Consider the following 22,770-nt stretch of genomic DNA (forward strand, 5'->3'; position numbering starts at 1 on the left):
AACAGATACCAGACCATGGGGCCCGTCCACACACTGGAACAGAGCCTTAACAGATACCAGACCATGGGGCCCGTCCACACACTGGAACAGTGCCTTAGCAGATACCAGACCATGGGGCCCGTCCACACACTGGAACAGAGCCGTAACAGATACCAGACCATGGGGCCCGTCCACACACTGGAAGAGTGCCTTAGCAGATACCAGACCATGGGGCCCGTACACACACTGGAACAGAGCCTTAACAGATACCAGACCATGGGGCCCGTACACACACTGGAACAGAGCCTTAACAGATACCAGACCATGGGGCCCGTCCACACACTGGAACAGTGCCTTAGCAGATACCAGACCATGGGGCCCGTCCACACACTGGAAGAGTGCCTTATCAGATACCAGACCATGGGGCCCGTACACACACTGGAACAGAGCCTTAACAGATACCAGACCATGGGGCCCGTCCATACACTGGAACAGAGCCTTAACAGATACCAGACCATGGGGCCCATCCACACACTGGAACAGAGCCTTAACAGATACCAGACCATGGGGCCTGTTCTCACACTGGAACAGAGCCTTAGCAGATACCAGACCATGGGGCCCATCCACACACTGGAACAGAGCCTTAACAGATACCAGACCATGGGACCCATCCACACACTGGAACAGAGCCTTAACAGATACCAGACCATGGGGCCCATCCACACACTGGAACAGAGCCTTAACAGATACCAGACCATGGGACCCATCCACACACTTGAACAGAACCATAACAGTTTGTAGTTTGTATTTAGCTCCTCTATGAACCCTATTCCTTCTGGCGTTCATTATTAACACGCATGAAATCTTTGTTTTTTGCACAGATCCTGACCTGGTTTGTGGAGATCTGCATGGCTGTGGAGTATGTGCATGAGAAGAACATTCTGCACAGAGACATCAAGCCACAGGTACCAACTGTAGGTTGCTATGATACCACAGTGTGAGTAATGATACATAGGTTGTAATGAAACCATGGTCTAAACAATGATCGGTTGCTATGATATCACAGTGTATGCAATGGTAAGTTGCTATGATTTCGTTGTGTAAGCAAAGATAGTTTGCTATTTTGATCCAGCACTGAAACAATTGCTTAACCTTTTTAGTTAACCCCTCTGATTTAGAACCTAATTCTTGCTACCTAGCTAGCAGAGCTAATGCCACTAGCCACCCCATTCGCTGTCTGTTCCTGGTTAGCATTGGTCTTCATGGATGTCTCTTGGAACACTGACAACGCTAAAAAGCTAGTTTTATCTATATCCCACTGGATAAGAAGCAATAGTTTTCTTGTCCTGTGCACAGAAAATGTCTGCATTATACAATCAGTAGATACACTGCCTTGCCCCTCCTGCTGTGAAGATCAGCTATAATGTTAAAGCATTGGCAGGAGCATTTGTAGCAAACTTTTTGGCTGGACCGCAACAGCAGGGCCAGCCCTGCAAACGCAAATGTCTGTGACTGACTGAGTGACTGAATGAGTGAGTGAAGAAGTTACACCATTGGTCAGCCGAGTTATGACGTCACACCATTGGTCGCCCGGTCCAGCCATATACTAGGTTTTGACCTGGTCTTGTTTTTACTAGCAGAGTTGACAGACCTCAGCCCACAGACTCCATGCACCAGGCACTGCCCTCTGGACAAGACCAAGTAATTGATCGCAAAAGATTACCCAATCAGTGGGCAGGTCCAGCCTCGCTGGTGTTGATTGATGGGAAGTCTTGTGATTTTGAGAAGCTTTATTATGAAATGAAAAGGGGAGCATACAGCATGTTATGAAATAAAATATGATAACGTTATTTTGAAAAGGACAGTCATGAGGTGAAAATTAAGTATTTATTTAATAAGTTACCTATTCGTATATATATATATTTTTCTAGAATTCCACATTTATTTATTCAATTATTTATTTAATTTTGGCATGTTTAGCCCTCAATATCCCTTAAAGGTCTGATAAAATCATGTAGCAAGTGCTTCTCACCTGGGTTCTTTTTTCCCTTAGTGGTAGTGAGTGGTCCTCAGTTGCAATCATATCATGAATAAGAAGTCAGACTCTGCAGTAGCATAGTCATACCTCTCATAATTCTTTTAGTGTGAGATGAAGTTAGTTGGCTGATAAATTACTTAGTAATGCAAGGAACATTTTGTTAGCATTTTAATTAACGAACTGTGTTATTTAGGGAGTGTGCTTCTCAGTGCAGATTTGGCAAAGGAATTTACTATTTTTTATTTAATTGGGTGATTTAGCTTTGGATCCATGCAATTGTGAACAATCAAGTGTCAGAAATGTGTCTGGTTAGCTAACATTAAGTCATTATTTATTCAAACTGAACAATGTAGCTAAGTTCATGAGAATTCATCTTGAACATTTCTCCCCAAAAATGGACTTAAATGTGTGTAGCTAAATTAACAGTTAACTTATGAATAATTATTTTTTGTTATTTAAAGTGGGTCTGAGCATGACAACAGTAGCATTAGCCAATGTCTGGCATTTCCCATAGGTGATCTTATTTATGCTTTATCATTAAGTAGGTTCAGCATAACAACTTTTTAAAAGTAGTTTTAATTTACTCTTATTGGTAGTTGTGCTACAGTTTGCTACTTCCAGTGTTGAGTAATTTGTAGCCCAGTTAGCTACATTTTTAGAGGAACTTGCCCAACGCCGATTATTTCACTGTATTTCAATGGTGTATTAAGATGGAGCGTAAAACTTAAAACAGACACTCGCAAATTGGTTTTTTGTTAAAACTTGCTTTTATAATTAAAACGTAGGCCTATTTCACATAAAAACTCAGTTGCAGTGTGCTTATTATTTTGTTATTGTCATACCAGAGAGCAGGAAACCGAATGCAGGAAAAAGTCCTTGAAACTTAAATTTTATCTGGGAGAGGACCCCCAGACGCCCCTACCTTTATTTATAAAATCTCCCTATTTCTCACAAAAATAAGCTTACACCAGTGCGATAATGTAGGATTTCTTTTATTTCAATTCTATGCATCCCATGTGTACTTTTGGGGTGTTTGCTAGCTAGCTAATGCAATATGTTACTCAGCCAAGGCTCACTAGTCTAGTGATCAGACCTGGTTCAGATACGTATTTAAAGTATTTTAATTACTTTTAAAAACTTTTTTTTATAAATGATTTTAAATACTATCATATAGAATGATTATCATTGTATTTAGCTGTTTATTGTATAACAGATTAAGACATAAAGGCTTGAAAATGTCATGTTTTTATTTCACAAATTCATGAATTTATTTAACTGTGGTACGTCACTTAGATTAATTAATTTCCAGAAGCAAACGAATATCAGTTGTGTTTGTCAGAATATTTCCAGAAAGTTTCCAAATCAGTAAATTCTCCCAAGAGCACAGAATGGTTTCATAACTGCGCTACGTGAGATACAGTAGTGTTGTTTCTCTTACTGTAATGTTTGCTCTCACTGCGTTGTGCTCTGTGCCTGTAGCCTTACGCAATGTCAGTTTCTCTTACTGTAATGTTTGCTCTCACTGCGTTGTGCTCTGTGCCTGTAGCCTTACGCAATGTCAGTTTCTCTTACTGTAATGTTTGCTCTCACTGCACTGTGCTCTGTGCCTGTAGCCTTACACAATGTCAGTTTCTCTTTCTGTAATGTTTGCTCTGACTGCGTTGTGCTCTGTGCCTGTACCCTTACACAATGTTATTTACATTTAGAACATTTTCTTGGATAAATATGGGAGGACTCGCTTGGGAGACTTTGGACTGGCAAAGCCCCTTGAAAGGTACTATTCCACTGTTCTATACTGTAGAAAGAAGATGAAAAATATTTATGATATTTATGAACAACCTCTATAATTAGAAAGCAGCTTATAAATTGGTTTGATCAAAACCAAATTTCAGTGGGTGCTTTATGTGTATTGCTGTTGTAATTAAGAATTTCTGATCCACACAACGCAAAGTTTAAAAGATAGTGGCTGGGAAATAAATCTCTAATCCTCATTTTCCTAATTTCCTTTTTGTTGTATAGCTTTAGTGTGAAAGTTCACAATCAGCTTATGCCTGTGCTACATGTGCTGTCTGTGCTTCCTGTGCTGTCTGTACTGTTTATGCTGTCTGTGCTATTTATGCTGTCTGTGCTGTTTATACTGTCTGAGTATCCCCTTTAATCATCTATTTCATTACCTGGAATGAGAGTATATTTACCCTTACACATTCTCAAGAGCCTTGATCTCTTCTCTACAAGAATGAGTGAGCTGAACATATCCTTCTACGCACCAGACTAAAGACACTCACACCTTTCCACTGACTGACATAAACTGTTCCACTGACTGACAGATGTTCTAACAGCCACAAGATGTACAGTCTCCTCTGTGAACACTAATTTCCACTAATTTTTGTTTTTTTTCTTAAATGTTTGGGCTGCTCAGCTATGCAAACACAGGTGTGGGAACAATCTGTTACCAGAGTCCAGAAATAATTGAGGAAGTAGCAAACAACAGTACAAGGTGCAGTACAGTGTATGATAACACTGCTACAAAAGCACTGTTTTATTACTGCTAAGTCTGACCTATAACACTGTGTGCAAAAGCACTGAATCATTATTGCTAAGACTGAACTATAACACTATGTATGATACCACTGTTGTTTAATACCTGGACAGTGCTATAAGGCTACGCATGAAAGTGCTGCTTTATTACTGCTTGGACAGTGCTATAAGGCTACGTATGAAAGTGCTACTTTATTACTGCTTGGACTGTGCTATAAGGCTACGTATGAAAGCGCTGATTTATTACTGCTTGGACAGTGCTATAAGGCTACGTATGAAAGTGCTGCTTTATTACTGCTTGGACAGTGCTATAAGGCTATGTATGAAAGTGCTGCTTTATTACTGCTTGGACAGTGCTATAAGGCTACGTATGAAAGTGCTGCTGTATTACTGCTTGGACAGTGCTATAAGGCTACGTATGAAAGTGTTGCTTTATTACTGCTTGGACTGTGCTATAAGGCTACGTATGAAAGCGCTGATTTATTACTGCTTGGACAGTGCTATAAGGCTACGTATGAAAGTGCTGCTTTATTACTGCTTGGACAGTGCTATAAGGCTACGTATGAAAGTGCTGCTTTATTACTGCTTGGACAGTGCTATAAGGCTACGTATGAAAGCGCTGCTTTATTACTGCTTGGACAGTGCTATAAGGCTACGTATGAAAGCGCTGCTTTATTACTGCTTGGACAGTGCTATAAGGCTACGTATGAAAGTGCTGCTTTATTACTGCTTGGACAGTGCTATAAGGCTACGTATGAAAGTGCTGCTTTATTACTGCTTGGACAGTGCTATAAGGCTACGTATGAAAGTGCTGCTTTATTACTGCTTGGACAGTGCTATAAGGCTACGTATGAAAGTGCTGCTTTATTACTGCTTGGACAGTGCTATAAGGCTACATATGAAAGCGCTGCTTTATTTATACAAAGCAGGGCAGCAACTATAAATTCTCAGGCCTGAGACAAAATATATTGGGCAGTGTCCCACAAAGTGTCCCAGTTGTGCCCTCTAACTGTGACACTGCTGGTAAAATGCTGCTTCATGCTCCTATGTGCCTGTGGCAGTACCCTGTTGTTTTTAGTAATGTTTATGTTCCATTTTATTTTTGTATCATTGTGTGATTATAGTTAATACAAGTAATTATAAATGAAAAGCATGTATGATTATTAAAATGAACTTTTGTTCTTTGCAGTGACATCTGGGCTTTGGGGTGTGTATTGTATGAATTGTGTGAGCTTAGGCCTGCGGTAAGTACAAGTCAAGGCTCTGATACATTTTATGTTCTGAACTTGTCTGGTTTTTAAGCATGGCTAATGAATACCTAATTACACATGTACATATGTTAATTTCTGATTTATTGAAAATGAAGATGACTTACACCTCTGAAAGCTAGATTGAAAGTTCTGAAAACTTCTTGTGGTCACATTCAACTGAATGGATAAAACTGATTGTCTGCCATGGGTCAGAGCTGTGATTCATCAAGTACTTGGATATCTCTGAAAATCTGGCATGCTGTTACTTTCAAAGAGAGCAAAATCTGGGGCCATAAACAGACACACGTGGTTACAGGCCTCACTGCATCCTGGGAAATGTGTTTTATATGCCTGAAAGGACTCCGGCAGTCATGAGTGTACCGACTTTCCTTCATAGTTTCCAGAAGAAAATATTCTAGAACTCCTCAATACAATTGTGGATGGGCCCTACCCCTCCATCTCTGGACCATTCTCCACTGATCTACGGGACCTTGTGAGGGATCTGCTTCAGAAGAATCCAGCGGATCGACCCTCTGCCAGTGATATACTGGGGAGACCCTTCCTTCTAGGGATCCTTATACAAAAGGTGACTCTTTTTGGTTGCTGTCCACGGTTTCATACAGAAATGCTAACAGAAAGGCTGAATAAATGATAGGGCTCAGGGCTGTAACCTGTAACTTGTATTTCCACAGACCAAGGGAATCCCGGAAGAGCTGCAGCAGAAACTGAAAGAGCTGGATGGAGTGGCAGATGGTTTAGAGCGCGTGCTCTGGGGCACCACCCTGGGCAGTCTGACTGGAGGGGTGATAGGTGCTGCGGGGGGGATCACCACCATAGTGGGGCTTGCCCTCGCCCCCCTCACTTTAGGGGCTTCTCTGATTGTGACAGGGGTGGGAATTGGGGTTGCTGCAGCTGGGGGGGTAACTGGAGCTGCTTCTAATGTCACCAAAATGGTGAATGAGCACATAGACCGCCGCACCATAGAGAATATTATACATGAATGTGAGGCGAAGATGCAGAGTCTGGTCACATGTCTCCAGCACATTTCCAAGGGTTTTGAGGATTTGGACCAGAGTAGAACCCTGAATGTAGCAGGGGCCACTCGGGTAGTGAGGAGCCTTGGGGGTTTGATGAAACTGGCCCCTGCAGTTCAGGCATTCAGGGCAGCATCACAAGCTGTCAGACTCGCACGTGCAGCAGAGGTGGTCACCGGGGTGTTCGCAGGTCTCTTTCTAGCTGTTGACATCTTCTTCATTGTTGATGATTCCAGGGAGATACACGCCATGAGACAGCAAGGCTCAAATAATTACACAAAGATGGAGGAGTCAGAGGAACCCCCTGATGAAGCCTCTGCAGGCCCACAGGCCAGCAGTGCTGCCATGACACAGGAAGGCTCTAGTGCATCAAATGAAGGCACCAAAATGGAGGATTCTGAGAAATCCTCTGATGAAGCCTCTTCAGGCCCAAAGGCTGACAGCGCTGAGGGGAAAAAAGCATTAAAAACCAGGGAGTTCATTAAGAAAATCAGGGAGGTGTCTGCTGTGCTTCAGAAATTGCTGGAAGATCTTGAGTCTGTATACTCTACCATCACAGAGTTAGAAGAAGCTTACATGTCTTTCTAAACTGGCCTTAAAGGGGAATTGCACTTTATAACACCTGCTTCTCATGACTGATATTGTCCTTCTAATGAATGTGTCGCCCTTCAACTGGATGATTTCATGTCGTATAAGACACTTTTATATCTTACACTCAGACTATGTCAATATTAAAAATTATAAATGCATATTTACTTTTTCAAACCAGTTGATTAATTTATTCCTTATTTTAAGCTTATTAAAGTTGAAGTTTGGTTTTTATACATTTAATTAACAATAAAAGTATTAGAGTATAGAAAAATATTTTCATTTATTCCTTTTTACATTTTTTCTTTTATCCTTTGTTAGATGTTTATCTTTATAGACATTAGAAAAATCATAAACATGCATTTACCACATTATGCAGCATATTCTCTTTAATCTAATTGAATGTAACCATAGAATTCTTTAAATTGCATTTATTTCCCATTAAATTCTCCTCTACACTGTGTTACTAAATGGTGTTGCAGGCAGGGCCTGTGAAAATGCTGGGTGGCTACTGACTTTGGAAAACCGTTAGCCACAATGGCTGGTGAGCCTTAATGTCAAGCAGGTAATACTGGGTAAAATTTTGTAACTTTCAGGGTTCATACACTTGATTTTCAATGACTTTTCCATGACTTCTCCACAACCTTTAACTGAATTTCCATGACCAAAACAAATGACTTTATCTCAGCTGGACGATTTAAAATTATTTATTGTAACACTAAGTAAAATTAGGTCTGCATCTGAAACATATGGTGCCTCTCTAAAACAAATAAACACCAGAAAGACACACTTAGATACATTCTCTCATATTATAATTCGAATAGTTTAACATTTTTGTCAATTTGGGGTCAATCCATTCATCTCTGTAGCGCCACCAACAGGTCAAACTTCAAGGTACATTTTTGCTTATAACTATTGAACCGTTTGTCCTAGAGTTGTGTGGATTGTTTCCACTGAATCCTTGGGTCATGCCGAATGCACTCATTGTCGTTAAACGCGTCATAATATATTTTCTGCCATTTTTAATTATTCGAAAAACCTACTTTTGCGAACTAGTCTTAGGGCATTGATCAGATCACCACTAAATTCGGTAAGTATGATCTACAGATGGTGCTGACCAAAAGTTGTCCACAGAATTTTGCTAAAGCTATTTATATGGCCACAATGAGCCAATGAAAATTGAGGAGGGCGTGGCTTGTAACATGAAGGTGTGTAAATTCTGAACGGTTTCTCCGAACACCATGAAACTTGGTAGGCACATCAGCAGCCATGAGTGGAGGCTAACCCCCTCAAGCAAAGCGGTGGCGCTAGAGAGCTCATTTTCTGTTTTGGCATAACCGGTATGCCGATGTTTTCGAAACTCAGCACACATGTATTGGGGCACTCTATATGGACAGGGAGGAAACATGTGGCCGATTGGCCAAAAGGTGGCGCTGTCATGAGCAAAAAGGTGTTTTTCTTAGATAATTTTGAACAAGCATATCTCCGGCCCCATTTGATCTACAGTCATGAACTTTTGCACATATGTGCAACTCGTCAAGGGTAACAAGTTTCCAATAAGGACCCATAAGCCCCGCCCATTGTATCTTCCGCAAATTAGACATTTTTTGTCCTAGAGCTGTGATCTTCCACAAATTAAACTTTTTTGACAAATGCTTCAATTGCTTTCTGCCATGGAAGTCTATGGCGGCCCCTATAACCGACTAGTCGGTTTTTACAAAACTTTGAAGAATTGTAGAGGGTTATGCCGTTCTCCCTGCCATGGACTGGTGTCTTGTACAGGGGTTGTTCTGGTTGCTTGTCCTCCTGGAGCCCCTGTAGTGCTTGGCCCCTTCATTGCTGCTCACAGCTATATTTAGTAATTATATTTTATGCAACTTTAGATATATTTCCATTACTTTTCCAAAACTTTTCAAAAAATATTATTTTCCATAACTTTTCCAGGGCCATACGAACCCTGAAGACCTTGAGGCGCTGACTTCGAACCACATTCTCCTTTTAAAGACTCATCCTGCTTTCCCACCTGGATTGTTCCAGAAATCTGACTTGTACATTAAACTAAACGACGTTGGAAGCAAGTTCAGTACCTAGCTGACTTGTTTTGGAAAAGATGGACTCGAGAGTATTTACCATTATTACAAGAGAGAAAGAAATGGTTTACTGTAAAAAGAGGATTCCAGAGAGGGGATGTCGTAATGGTGGTCGACAGCACAGCTCCTCGTGGATCCTGGCCTCTTGGAAAGGTACTTGAAGTCCAGCCTGACTCTAAAGGACTAACAAGAGCTGTTACACTCAAGACTAAGACTGGTGTCTTGGAAAGACCAGTGACAAAGCTCTGCCTGCTCCTTGAAGACTCAGAGGTCACTGAATGAAGATTGACCTGCTCTCATTTCTTGATTTTTCTTTTTGAGGTTCTTATTATAATTATTATGACGTTTATTTATTCTGTTCTACATTTAAGTTGAAATGGTGTGGTGACGCGGGCCAGCGGGAGTAGACGAGTGCGAGCGGAAACGGTCATTGACCGTGTTTTGCACAACCAAAGTGGACCTGTGGAAGCTAGAAAAGTTTAAATGGACTTTAATTTTTTTTTTTGTTTATTATTGCAGTTTTATGTTCATTTAATTTGTAAATAAACTCAACAAGAGCAACAACAATGATACGTTTTTAATTTAATTACAACACGCGTCAGACAACTGCACCCAACTCCCAATGAAGTGGAAAAAAGTGGGAAAATGTTTACTGGAACATAGGAAACAAAAGGACAGAAACTGAACCTATTTTTACCACTACAGATATCAAAAGGCAGCTAAGAAAGAAGAATAACTTGCTAGTTTGATAGAAGGGAAAGACTGAGGAAATACTTTTTTGTAGGGGCAAACTCTTAATTTCCTTTTACTGTTTTGTGGTTTGACCTTATTTAAACTATGTATGTTCTGCATTGTTGGGTTGGTCTGCATTCCTTGATGCTGCATGTTCTGCGTTGTTGGGTTTGCCTTCAGCTCTCAATGCTGCATTTTCTAGCCTCCGTCTCAATTTTCTTCCTAATCTGAGGTTTCTTTGGTGTAGTGAAGTATTTCTTATGATATACATTTTCCAACATGTCTTGAGATTTGAAGAATATTTTGAATGTGATAGTGCTGAACTCTCTGAACAGTTTGATTAACACCGTGTCCAGGGCTGGAAACAGTTTGATTAACACCATGTCCAGGGCTGGAAACAGTTTGATTAACACAGTGTCCAGGGCTGATGCAAAAAATATCCATCAATGTTATTAAGAGATCACTTAAATGATACAAACTATGTCAAAATGCAATAGTATTAGGAGAGGCTCATTGAGAACTTACACTATAAACACTTAAGAAAACCTCAATGTCAAAAACTAGGGGGCATAAATGGTAATAAACGAAAGGTGAGTTAGGGAGCATTTTTTCACACGGAGTACTTCCTGTGTGGAATAGCTTGCCAGGTCATGTAGTAGAGGCAGAAAATCTGGGAGTTTTCAAGACCAGGCTTGATATGGTGCTCGATAGGTGATAGATGTAGGTAAACCGAGCACTGGCGTGTTGTACAGCTCTCTGTGTTTATAGATTAATAACAGTGTTGTACAGCTCTCTGTGTTTATAGATTAATAACAGTGTTGTACAGCTCTCTGTGTTTATAGATTAATAACAGTGTTGTACAGTTCTCTGTGTTTATAGATTAATAACAGTGTTGTACAGTTCTCTGTGTGCAGAGACTCAGTAGCTTATAATGTCCCAAATAGAGCCACCTCCTTCATTATTCACAATAGGCAAACAGTGCTAAGTGGCTGTTGGGAAACAAATATAATCAAATTTCACCATCGTGGACAGCAGCTTTGCTCAGCATGTTTGCTCAGTTTACTCACTGAGGTCCTTTCTTGTTAAACTGGTTCGATCCAACATGAAGGCTTGATTGGGATGGCAGATATGCCATCCTGCCAAGTTACGGCTTGGTGGGGCGGCATGCCCTATACCTATACAGCACCAAGCGTTTAGCAATGTTCAGTGTTCCCTACTGAAACAACCGCAATGACCACAGACTCTCAGCCCTTGAGAACATTAAATTCTGTACCTTCTGACTCCATTTCAACAGACAGAATTAAAAAACAACTACACACGTCCAAACAATAAAGCCCCAAACTAAGGGGATTTTGCATTTTTTCCTTTTTTTTCTTCTTTTTCTTTTTCCTGCCTGATTACATCATCTCAAATGCCCCAAGCCCACAAAGAATATGTCTCCCCATTGGACATTTAGGTACATCAGCTAATAAAAACATTGGGTACAGACACAAAATGGACATATATGCAAGTGCAAGCACATTTAAAACAGCAATAGTTTGCAGTCCTGACATCTACTTCCCTTGTAGCTCAATGGGAAGTGCATTTGCATATATGTCCATTATTTTTGCAACAAAGAAATCCTTTTACTCATACCAAAATGAAATTTTACCAGTTGAATAAACATACAAATACAAGGGTTTTTAGTATCATGACTTTTCATTTTTTTATTTTTAAAACATGCAAATGAGCTATTTGCTCATTAAATATGTGCTAATTAGCTTATAAGGTATTCAATATTTAAGCTCAACAGATAAAATCTGAACTTTTTTAAAAAATGTGATCAATAACTCAATAGTTAGGGCTTGTCAGAGGCTTTTGTCAAAATACTGTTTTTTTAATTAATTATTCCAAAAACAATATGTACATGCTGAAAAAAAACTTTTTTTTTACCTATTTTTACTGATAAAATGCCACATAAAATGAAAACGACAAAACATATCAATAAAAGCCTCTGACACGCCCTAGCTATAACATTTAAGAAGCAGTATGTACATTTATGTAGCTGTATCTATTGTTAAAGTTGAGACAAATTGAATAACCTAGGGGCAATATACAGTTTTGAGGAAATGGCTGTTAAAGATTCGCTAACATAAATGAAATCGAGGAGTTCTGCTTGTTTTTCGTCCATCCTCACAGTGACAGCAAAGGAAATAGCCACATATGGTCATACTGGCTATACGCTCCAGGAAACAAGCTTTTTAACGATATATGATTCAACCAGGTCAGTTTTAAAACCGCGGAGGCATTTAATCATAAAAGATGCTATCATAAGCTTATTTTATGCTTTGTGTTCTTGACGATGGTGTTATATTATCATCTAAATTAACTATATATAACAATTATTTACCTGTAGTTTGTTCATTTTATGAAACTATAGAAGTTATAGAAGCAAAATATAAAAAAATATCAAAATTGACATATGGAATCAAAATCATAGTTTTTCATGGTGGTGCCTCCCCTTAAAATAAATAATGATTGTAAAATAAATATTGTACATACATACATTAATGGGAGACCTAGATTTTGCCAGTTTGAATGAATGACTTATAGACAGTACTTTGCATGTGTGAGTAACTTGCCATTTTTTTGTACATTGAAAACAGGTTTTTCATCAGATAAATTTCATATCACGTCCTGTATTAATTGAAAGTGAAAGTCAGGACCTAACCAGCCAGCCAGCTCATCTGCTGTTCATTTGGAGAGAAACACTGACCACAGAGGGATCAGCTGATAGGGACCTGAGGAGAAAAGGGTCAAACTAACCACGATAGCAAGGTACAATTTACAATTTATATTATTACTTTTAAATCTCAGGTTTCTCAGAGAAATTGCAGGTGGATATCTAACAGCAGTAAGATTATGTTACAATTGTATAGCTTGCTACCCAGTGACATTCAGTTGTGAATTTCTTCATTGTTGTGAACTGCTGTTATTGTTTTAATAAAAAAAATAGCAATCAGATTCCCACCTGGCAGTCAAACTACTTCTGGTAGAAAATGGCTCAATCTACAGTGAGTACATTAACCTATTTTTACTGATAAAATGCCACATAAAATGAAAACGACAAAACATATCAATAAAAGCCTCTGACACGCCCTAGCTATAACATTTAAGAAGCAGTATGTACATTTATGTAGCTGTATCTATTGTTAAAGTTGAGACAAATTGAATAACCTAGGGGCAATATACAGTTTTGAGGAAATGGCTGTTAAAGATTCGCTAACATAAATGAAATCGAGGAGTTCTGCTTGTTTTTCGTCCATCCTCACAGTGACAGCAAAGGAAATAGCCACATCTGGTCATACTGGCTATACGCTCCAGGAAACAAGCTTTTTAACGATATATGATTCAACCAGGTCAGTTTTAAAACCGCGGAGGCATTTAATCATAAAAGATGCTATCATAAGCTTATTTTATGCTTTGTGTTCTTGACGATGGTGTTATATTATCATCTAAATTAACTACATATAACAATTATTTACCTGTAGTTTGTTCATTTTATGAAACTATAGAAGTTATAGAAGCAAAATACATTGAAAACAGGTTTTTCATCAGATAAATTTCATATCACGTCCTATATTAATTGAAAGTGAAAGTCAGGACCGGCCGTGACATCTGACGCGTTTCTCAAGGTCACCATTTTAATCAGATGTATTGTACCATTATAACAGCAGCTCTAGATGATAAAAAAAGGGTAGGCACGTAGGCTACGTAGCTCAACTGGAACAGGTTTCGCTTCGGCTCAAACAAACACTGTTTATTTTCAGATAACGTTACATATTTATCACATGGAATGCCTCATGCAGTTGAGGCATTCCATGTGATGCCTCAACTTGCCCGAACAGAGTTAGGATCCGCCAGTTGGCATCACCGAATGATAGTTCACGGCAGTGCTTGAGATGGGCAGGAGCTGTCAGGACTTGTATACGAGTACCGACTCTTCCTTTGATTACCAGCATTAATTTATTTTAAACAGTATGTATTTTGCAGAGTAGGTACCGACACTTATTTTGGTCCAATTCAAACACTGGTTAACACTATGGTATTTTTGTAATATTTGAAGCGTCGCTACCTTCCTTTTCGTTGTCTTTCGGTCGCTGAAGAAAAAAAGTGACGCTTTGACAGACAGTGCGACCTTCGCGCGCTGCAAGTCTTCCGACCACCTCAGAAAGGAGCAAGCACGGTTGAAGGTGAAATTAGTAATCGATTTTTGTAGAAGTTTTGGTTTTTCAAATACTCCACTAAAGGGGAAATAATATTTATTGGTGATCAGTGCAGCTGCCTCTCCCTCTGGAGAACTCAAACCTTGGCAGATCCCTGCTCTTCTTCCTCAGAAGTGGAGGCATGGGCTGGATGAACAGGGCAGTGTCCTGATATTGTGGCAGTTTGAAGAAAATCAATTATTCATGTGAACTGCTGATTTTGAGAAGTGTTTACTAAGGTTTAGCATATTCACCTGAAATGTCTACTCTGTTTAATTTAGACTCAAAGTACATACTACTTAACCCCTTGTGCGAACGCCGGATCTGGCCAATCCTTGCCCATTTAGAGGGTGCCCTATTTAAAGCTTTATAAGTCCAGGTTTAAGCATCACAGAAACTTGGAAAATAGCTGAAGATAAATGAAGAAAGGCGTGTATCATTTACAATACTAATACAATACTTAGTTTGGTTGATATTTTTAATTTAGGTAGAAATACAGTGCTGCAGATATTTGATGGTAGAATGACATGGTGCAATTACACTAACAAGAATTCATTTTTAAACTACAGCTAATTTAAGCATGTAACAATAAGGGCAAATTAACTGCAATTATATTTTGCTCCTGAGGTGTAGAAAAACCACAAAAAAAGAAAACTCTGGTCATCAAGAAGGTGGCCGAATTAGCTAACTGGCTAGGTTGCTAGCCGAGTGCTTAACAGAGGAATAAAAGTGGAAACCCCCCAAACCTCCCCTGTCCTCTAACAGCTTTTCACCTTAGGAGCAAAACTGTCTTATTTATAATATATTTTTCAAACTAGTATCAAATACACACTTCAAAGCACAAAACAATCCTGTAACAAACGTTTCCAAATACTACCAGATTCCTCCTTCACTCTTTCCACCACAAACAGGAAGTGGAAGTGTCAGACACAAGCAATTGAGCAAAAGAGCAGCAATTCAACCAAGAGTACTTCATCATACAATATTGTATATGCATTGTGCTTCACCATAGTTTATTGCAGTTTACTTATATCGTGGGATGAAGCACAGAGTCTATCCACCACTCTCATCCCCGACCGTGGGAAAAGGGACAAGAGCAGTGTTAACAGTGAACTCAGCTAAACTTACAGCTGTACCAACGAACACCATGAGAGGGCTACAACAAGCTACAGCAACATTTTTCACGATCATTTGCTTTGAAACATTTTTCAATGGGAAACAATTATTTTACACATTGCTCTGTGCCTTTTGGGTGCAGTGTCATCAATGTAAAACGGTTTTATTCAACCATTTCAACAATGGTACAGTATGTCCTATTGGCATGGCTTTATGATGTGGTTACTCCATACAACATATCCTTGTAATGTAACATGATATACTGTACCTGAGCTGATACTTTTGGATTTGGAGATATACTCAAGTGAACACATTTTTAGTAAGCAAAAAAGGGCCCACCAACTAATCTCCATTGTATCCAGGCCTAATCCTAAAGCCTAGTCATTTTTAAAGATCTGACCTGAACCCCCCAAAACCAGTGTGGTAAGAACTACCCAGCGGGGAGAAATATCAGGAGAAATCCAACTATAGAGAGGTAGCCCATCCTCTTCTGGCTGATGCACTGGATGTAGTTACAGTAGCTAGCCAGCAGCCTTAATGAAAAGCCTGTGATATAGCTGAGTTGCCAACCAGTTATCAATGAAATGTGTGGTTACCACAGCATCTTTTGGTTTAAGTGTACAGATCTAGTCCTGAGTTTTAGCATGGGGTGAGGTCAGGGGTGATGAATAGTAGTCAGATACCTAGTTTTTAGATTGCCACCTTTAGGAAACCGGCAAACTTACTCTGTGTGTAATGTTATGTTTCCTCACTGTTTATTTGTCTCCCTTTCCCTTTACAAAGGCCATGGGAATGCCTTTGGGATGATTAGGGCCACACTAGAGGTCTCTCAAATGTATACAATGTTGTAGAATTCTTTCCCTGGAAAGTTTTATTACTTTATTGCCTGTGGGAGACCCACTGCATGACTAAATGATGCTGCACAAGGACCATATTCCTTTGATTTTGGAGTTTGAATGCAATCTGTAATATTTAATTTAAATCAATGAGTGAATATCTTAATGTCTGTTTAGATCAGGGTTCTTGAGGCCTGATCATTGGAATGTACAACATGGTACAATTTGGTGTCGTCACATGGAAAATATTTCACAAGAAGGTGGAGATTGCAACTGGCTGTCAGGGCCAGCCCGACGCATAAGCGAACTAAGCGGCTGCTTAGGGCCCCCATGGCCACCAGGGGGCCCCCATGTGGTATTCAACCCCCCGTCGACAGATTCAAATGGCACCCCCCCTCCCCCTGGTCAACAGGATTGCTTACGGCTGGATTTAAAATTATGTACCAACAAATATGTTGTTGGAGGCAGATGTTTTTATTTTAGCTGAGCTATATTATCTCCTAATATATTAATGTTTGGTGTCCTTTTGATGAGTGTAAAACTAAGAATCTTTTGATAATTTCATAGTGTTTAGCCCTGCTTAAAACAACAAAAGGTAACTTTAATACATAAATCTGATCCTGCTATCACACCTCTGCCTTTCCACATCTCAGCCAATCAGCCATGCTGCCCCATCTATCTCTCTCTCAACAAGTCCACCTCCCTTCAAACAACACAAAATGTGTACTTTTCTTTACTCAAGTCAGTCTCCAGTATTTGGGTACTTAACCTGAGCCAGTTAACGGTTGTGTGGTAGAGATCTAGGTAGCTGTTTCTTAGTTGACTTAATTAATGCACTTGTGTCTTAACTACTGCTTGTATTTTTTGCATAGACTGCGTTGTTGCTGTTCTAGTTTGTGTTAGTGTTAATCAGATTAACCTACAGGGTCCTAGTTAAACTGTGCGGTTGTTCCCTGCACTTGGAACAGTATTTCTCTCTAGGGGTTTCGTCATACTTGTTCCTGGTTATGGTTATACGCTTTATTGTACGTCGCTCTGGATAAGAGCGTCTGCCAAATGCCTGTAATGTAATGTAATGTATCTGTTTTCGGCTGTGTGGTAGAGATTGAGGGGTGTATCTGTTTTCGGCTGTGTGGTAGAGATTGGGGGGTGTATCTGTTTTCGGCTGTGTGGTAGAGATTGGGGGGTGTATCTGCTTACGGCTGTGTGGTAGAGCCCAATGATTGGGTAATGGGCCGCAGCTGTAGTGTTTACAATACTTCACAGCTGTGGCCATACCTCTGTGTGGGGCCAGTGCTGCCCCCTGGTGGACAGCACCTCATCTCCCTTCCTGGGACCACACAATTTAAAATTCCATAGACATGCACTTAGTATTTTCTGACCTCATGTTTTGAGTATGAAAAGGGGGTCTACAAACTCCATGTCACGATGACAATTAATAATGGGCTGTTGGTTCATAATTAACCTGATGTCCTTATCATTGTATTTGTGCAGTAAAGCATCATGGGAAATGCAAAAACTATCCTGAGGCAGCGTGGATACATCCCGCTTGAAGACATTGAGCAGGGAGCTTTTGGTAAGACTCTGCGGGTCAAGAAAGAGAAAGATGGAAAGGAATACATAATAAAAGGGCTCCATAACTCAGTAAGTGACTCAGACCTGTGTCAGCGCTCTCAGACTTGTCTCATACCTATCACATACCTGTCTCAAACCTGTCTCAGACTTGTCTTATACCTATCACATACCTGTGTCATCTCTGTCTCAGACTTGTCTCATACCTATCACATACCTGTGTCATCTCTGTCTCAGACTTGTCTCATACCTATCACATACCTGTGTCATCTCTGTCTCAGACTTGTCTTATACCTATCACATACCTGTGTCATCTCTGTCTCAGACTTGTCTCATACCTATCACATACCTGTGTCATCTCTGTCTCAGACCAGTCTCATACCAGTCTCCTGGGGCCTAATTTAAAAAATGTTACTTATGTTGGCTTCAAGCCTGACTATCTGCATCTTATGCACTTGTGATATATGAACATGAAATGAATTTCAATTTGAACTTACATAAACATGCTTTACAATTACTCTGTCTTGTGAATGCAGCCAATAACAGTAATTTCCCTCTAAATAAGGTTGCATTTCATCATTTTGATTATAGCAAGCATGGGCCACAAAAGGAAGGCCAACTTCACAGAGGATGAAATTTCTGCATTCCAATCCGAGCTGGGATTAATCACGATTCTTGCAAGGCCTGAGCCATAGTTGGAGTCGGATGTGTATCCGGAAGCCAAGTAGCAGTCGTTGTAGTCGGAGGGTGGGGGCGGGGGGAACCGAGCGCAGGTTGCCCTGAAACTGAAACTTACTGTTTTTGGTGTTGTATCACGGTAAAATGGCGCAGGAGCATTGTTGTAAAGATGCAGGAGTGAAGAAGTGGAAACAACGAATTCACCATTCAGTAGGTGTTTAGTTAAGAACACTGGAGGGAAGGAGTTAACCTATCAGTTAACATTCAGTGTGACTTTCAGGATTCAAAGCAAAGGTGAATCAGGCTCTAAACCAATGGTGGCTTCACACCTGCTGAACTTTGTGTATTAACACAAACGCAGATCCACTCACTGCATAACTTTGCATTTGCTGCAGTAGAGGCAAGTAGATAAACCAGACAAGCTGGAATAAGTAAAGATGCAAAAGAAAACAAAGCAATAAAGTGACGATGAATTTCCTAAAATGCAACTGACTGATAGCACTCCTGCTCCAAGTCTCCAATGATGCTGAGTTGTGAGTACACAATGAGACACGGGCATCTGGGGAGAACTGGCCAATGGCAATCCCAGCCTGGAGTTTGCATGGCCAGTTGTGGAGTTGTGGAGTCTGTGTGGTGTTTGCATGTTCTCCCCGTGTCCGCGTGGGTTTCCTCCCACAGTCCAAAGACATGCAGATAGGCTGATTGGAGACTGTAAATTGCCCATTGGTATGAGTGCATTCCTGCTTCTCACCCAATGCATGCTGGGATAGGCTCCAGCACCCCCCACGACCCTGCCCAGCATAAGTGGGTATAGATAATGGATGGACCCTGCCCAGGATAAGTGGGTATAGATAATGGATGGACCCTGCCCAGGATAAGTGGGTATAGATAATGGACGGATCCTGCCCAGGATAAGTGGGTATAGATAATGGACGGACCCTGCCCAGGATAAGTGGGTATAGATAATGGATGGACTCTGCCCAGGATAAGTGGGTATAGATAATGGATGGACCCTGCCCAGGATAAGCGGGTATAGATAATGGATGGATGGGTGGACTCAGGGGAGGGACCTATCCTTAGGAGTCCAGCCTATCATGCAGCAGCTTTATGATCACACTTTACACATTCAGCTAAAATATGCAATGCGTTTCTTTGACTACAGATATTGGTATGCAATAGCCAGCAGTTGTATCCAGAAAAATCACATCCATACCAGATAGTCTGATCTTTTTATTATTCTTGCATTCCTCATGCCTAAAATGTACTTGCTGTTAAATGTTCTTAAAAGCACGTTTTACTTTGGGGATTTGCATGCAGCCCTGAAATGGTAAATGGACTGCATTTATATAGCGCTTTTATCCAAAGCGCTTTACAATTGATGCCTCTCATTCGCCAGAGCAGTTAGGGGTTAGGTGTCTTGCTCAAGGACACTTCGACACGCCCAGGGCGGGGTTTGAACCGGCAACCCTCCGACTGCCAGACAATCGGTCTTACCTCCTGAGCTATGTCGCCCCCTGTGCAGTACCTCCACATGTCCAGCAGGTAGTAAGTTTACATCAAGTGTAAAGTTTCCATTGAGATACGATCATATCCATGACAAAGTTTTTTAGATAACAACTCAGGTTTTCTGCACAAGGTACTACTTAAGATTTTATTTTTTAAGACCATTTTATAAATGAGGCCACTGGTTTTTTTTGGTGTTGGACGAAATCTGTGTCACACTGACATGATTAAAACAAGTTTAAGATCTGAATTAAGTCTGACATCAAACCTACTCCAGAATACCTCAGATTTAACCAAAATAGTCTAATTGATATGTGGATAAAAATGTGTATTTCACTGCTCACAGCCTTATGTTTTCGCTTTTCAGGATTCTGTGATGCGTGAAGTGGCTGTGCTGCAAGGTTTAAAACACCCATTCATTGTTGAGTACCTGGAGCATTTTGAAGGTAGTATAACAATAAAACAATTCACAGAATTTATCATTAATAATCAAACATTAATTTAATTATCACCCACATTATTGTGCACTTTTAAATCAATCATTAAAAATCCAAGTGAGCCAGTACCTGTGGTAGCTATACATGCCAAACCACAACACCCCCACCTTCATGTTTCACAGATGAGGGGGGCTTGGGATCTTGGGCAGTTACTTTTTGCCTCCACATTTTGCTTCTTGGTGTCACTTATTCACGACATGGGGCCTCTAGTGGCGCAGCCCGTAGAGCGCTAACCACATGCTCAGTGCGAACTGTGACGTTGGCGGTTTGAATCCGACTGCTGACTTTTGTCACACTTCTCTCCCTCTCTCTTCTCCTAATTCTGCAGTACTGTAGGTTCTTTTTTTTTGCAGCTAACTAGTGGTTTGCATCTTGCACTATAGCCTCTGGAGTCACTGACACATCAATACCTGCCTGCTGAAGAGTGTGTCTGATGATGGACAGGTGTTTAGGGGTTTTCCTTCATTATGGTGAGAATTTGTTAGTCATGAACTTTAGAGGTCTTCCTTGGCTAACCAGGCTCTTTCTGATTTCTGAGCTCACCAGGGCTCTCTTTCTTAATGTTCCAAAAAGTTTATTTTGGTTTGCCTAAGGTTTGACCAAATAGTGGCTTCCTAGATATTTTATAAAACACACAATTTGACCAGGAGTGCCCATGCTTTTGCATACCACTATATAGTTGTCGCTTTGATATAATTTACAGATCATTTTCTCACCTTTTAGGCTTAAAGCATTCTTTATGGACAGTATATCATGATATTGTGGTAAAACCATAACCCAGACACAGAATGCCAATAAAATTAAATTACTGCTAGCCAGAGACTGTCATACAGTAATGAACAACACCATAAGAGTCGAACATCCAGCCATCACAGAAAAAATAGGTCATTTTGTCTTTTATTTTGTCAGAACATGACAGCTGCAGTTCATCTGACTGGTTATATACCTGGGAGACCACATATATTTCTTTCTTTAAAACAATTATACTTTGTCAAATTTTACTGTGTTATGTATTCTAAGAAATATTAATCCTACTGAGGAAACCAAAATTATTTTCTCTTTACAGATGAGATGAATGTGTACATAGTGATGGAGTATTGTGAGGGTGGGGATCTTTCTAAGCAAATTGAAAAGCAGAAAGATACTGGTGAATATTTCCCAGAAGATCAGGTAAGTACAGCAACATGTTTATTTTTGTACCAGACCATGGGCCCCATCCACATACTGGAACAGAGCCTTAATAGATACCAGACCATGGGGCCCAGCCACACACTGGAACACAGCCTTAACAGATACCAGACCATGGGGCCCATCCACACACTGGAACAGAGCCTTAACAGATACCAGACCATGGGGCCCATCCACACACTGGAACAGTGCCTTAACAGATACCAGACCATGAGGCCCATCCACACACTGGAACGCAGCCTTAACAGATACCAGACCATGGGGCCCATCCACACACTGGAACACAGCCTTAACAGATACCAGACCATGGGGCCCATCCACACACTGGAACACAGCCTTAACAGATACCAGACCATGGGGCCCATCCAGACACTGGAGCAGAGCCTTAACAGATACCAGACCATGGGGGCCATCCACACACTGTAATAGAGCCTTAACAGATACCAGACCATGGGGCCCATCCACACACTGTAATAGAGCCTTAACAGATACCAGACCATGGGGCCCATCCACAAACTGGAACAGAGCCTTAACAGATACCAGACCATGGGGCCCATCCACACACTGGAACAGTGCCTTAACAGATACCAGACCATGAGGCCCATCCACACACTGGAACGCAGCCTTAACAGATACCAGACCATGGGGCCCATCCACACACTGGAACACAGCCTTAACAGATACCAGACCATGGGGCCCATCCACACACTGGAACACAGCCTTAACAGATACCAGACCATGGGGCCCATCCACACACTGTAATAGAGCCTTAACAGATACCAGACCATGGGGGCCATCCACACACTGTAATAGAGCCTTAACAGATACCAGACCATGGGGCCCATCCACACACTGTAATAGAGCCTTAACAGATACCAGACCATGGG

General features: G+C 40.7%; 1 protein-coding gene across 18 annotated transcripts in view; it reads left to right on the forward strand.

Annotated features, from left to right (window-relative positions):
- LOC135258686 (serine/threonine-protein kinase 3-like) overlaps positions 1-22,770 on the forward strand; it is a 136,485-nt gene that overhangs the window by 101,339 nt on the left and 12,376 nt on the right. For 8 of the 18 annotated variants that reach the window (XM_064342151.1, XM_064342149.1, XM_064342150.1 and 5 more), the window contains 6 exons: positions 861-944; positions 3,724-3,791; positions 4,437-4,514; positions 5,745-5,799; positions 6,203-6,391; positions 6,498-7,266. In XM_064342151.1, the coding sequence (XP_064198221.1) occupies positions 861-944; positions 3,724-3,791; positions 4,437-4,514; positions 5,745-5,799; positions 6,203-6,391; positions 6,498-7,266 (1,243 nt within the window). Of the gene's footprint in view, positions 1-860; positions 945-3,723; positions 3,792-4,436; positions 4,515-5,744; positions 5,800-6,202; positions 6,392-6,497; positions 7,599-12,894; positions 13,067-13,244; positions 13,303-17,939; positions 18,090-20,565; positions 20,645-21,761; positions 21,866-22,770 lie in introns of those variants that run through there. The other 10 variants (XM_064342154.1, XM_064342153.1, XM_064342155.1 and 7 more) reach the window with 8 other exon arrangements.

The sequence above is a fragment of the Anguilla rostrata genome, chromosome 7, assembly GCF_018555375.3.
Source record: "Anguilla rostrata isolate EN2019 chromosome 7, ASM1855537v3, whole genome shotgun sequence".
In the NCBI taxonomy this organism is placed as follows: domain Eukaryota; kingdom Metazoa; phylum Chordata; class Actinopteri; order Anguilliformes; family Anguillidae; genus Anguilla; species Anguilla rostrata.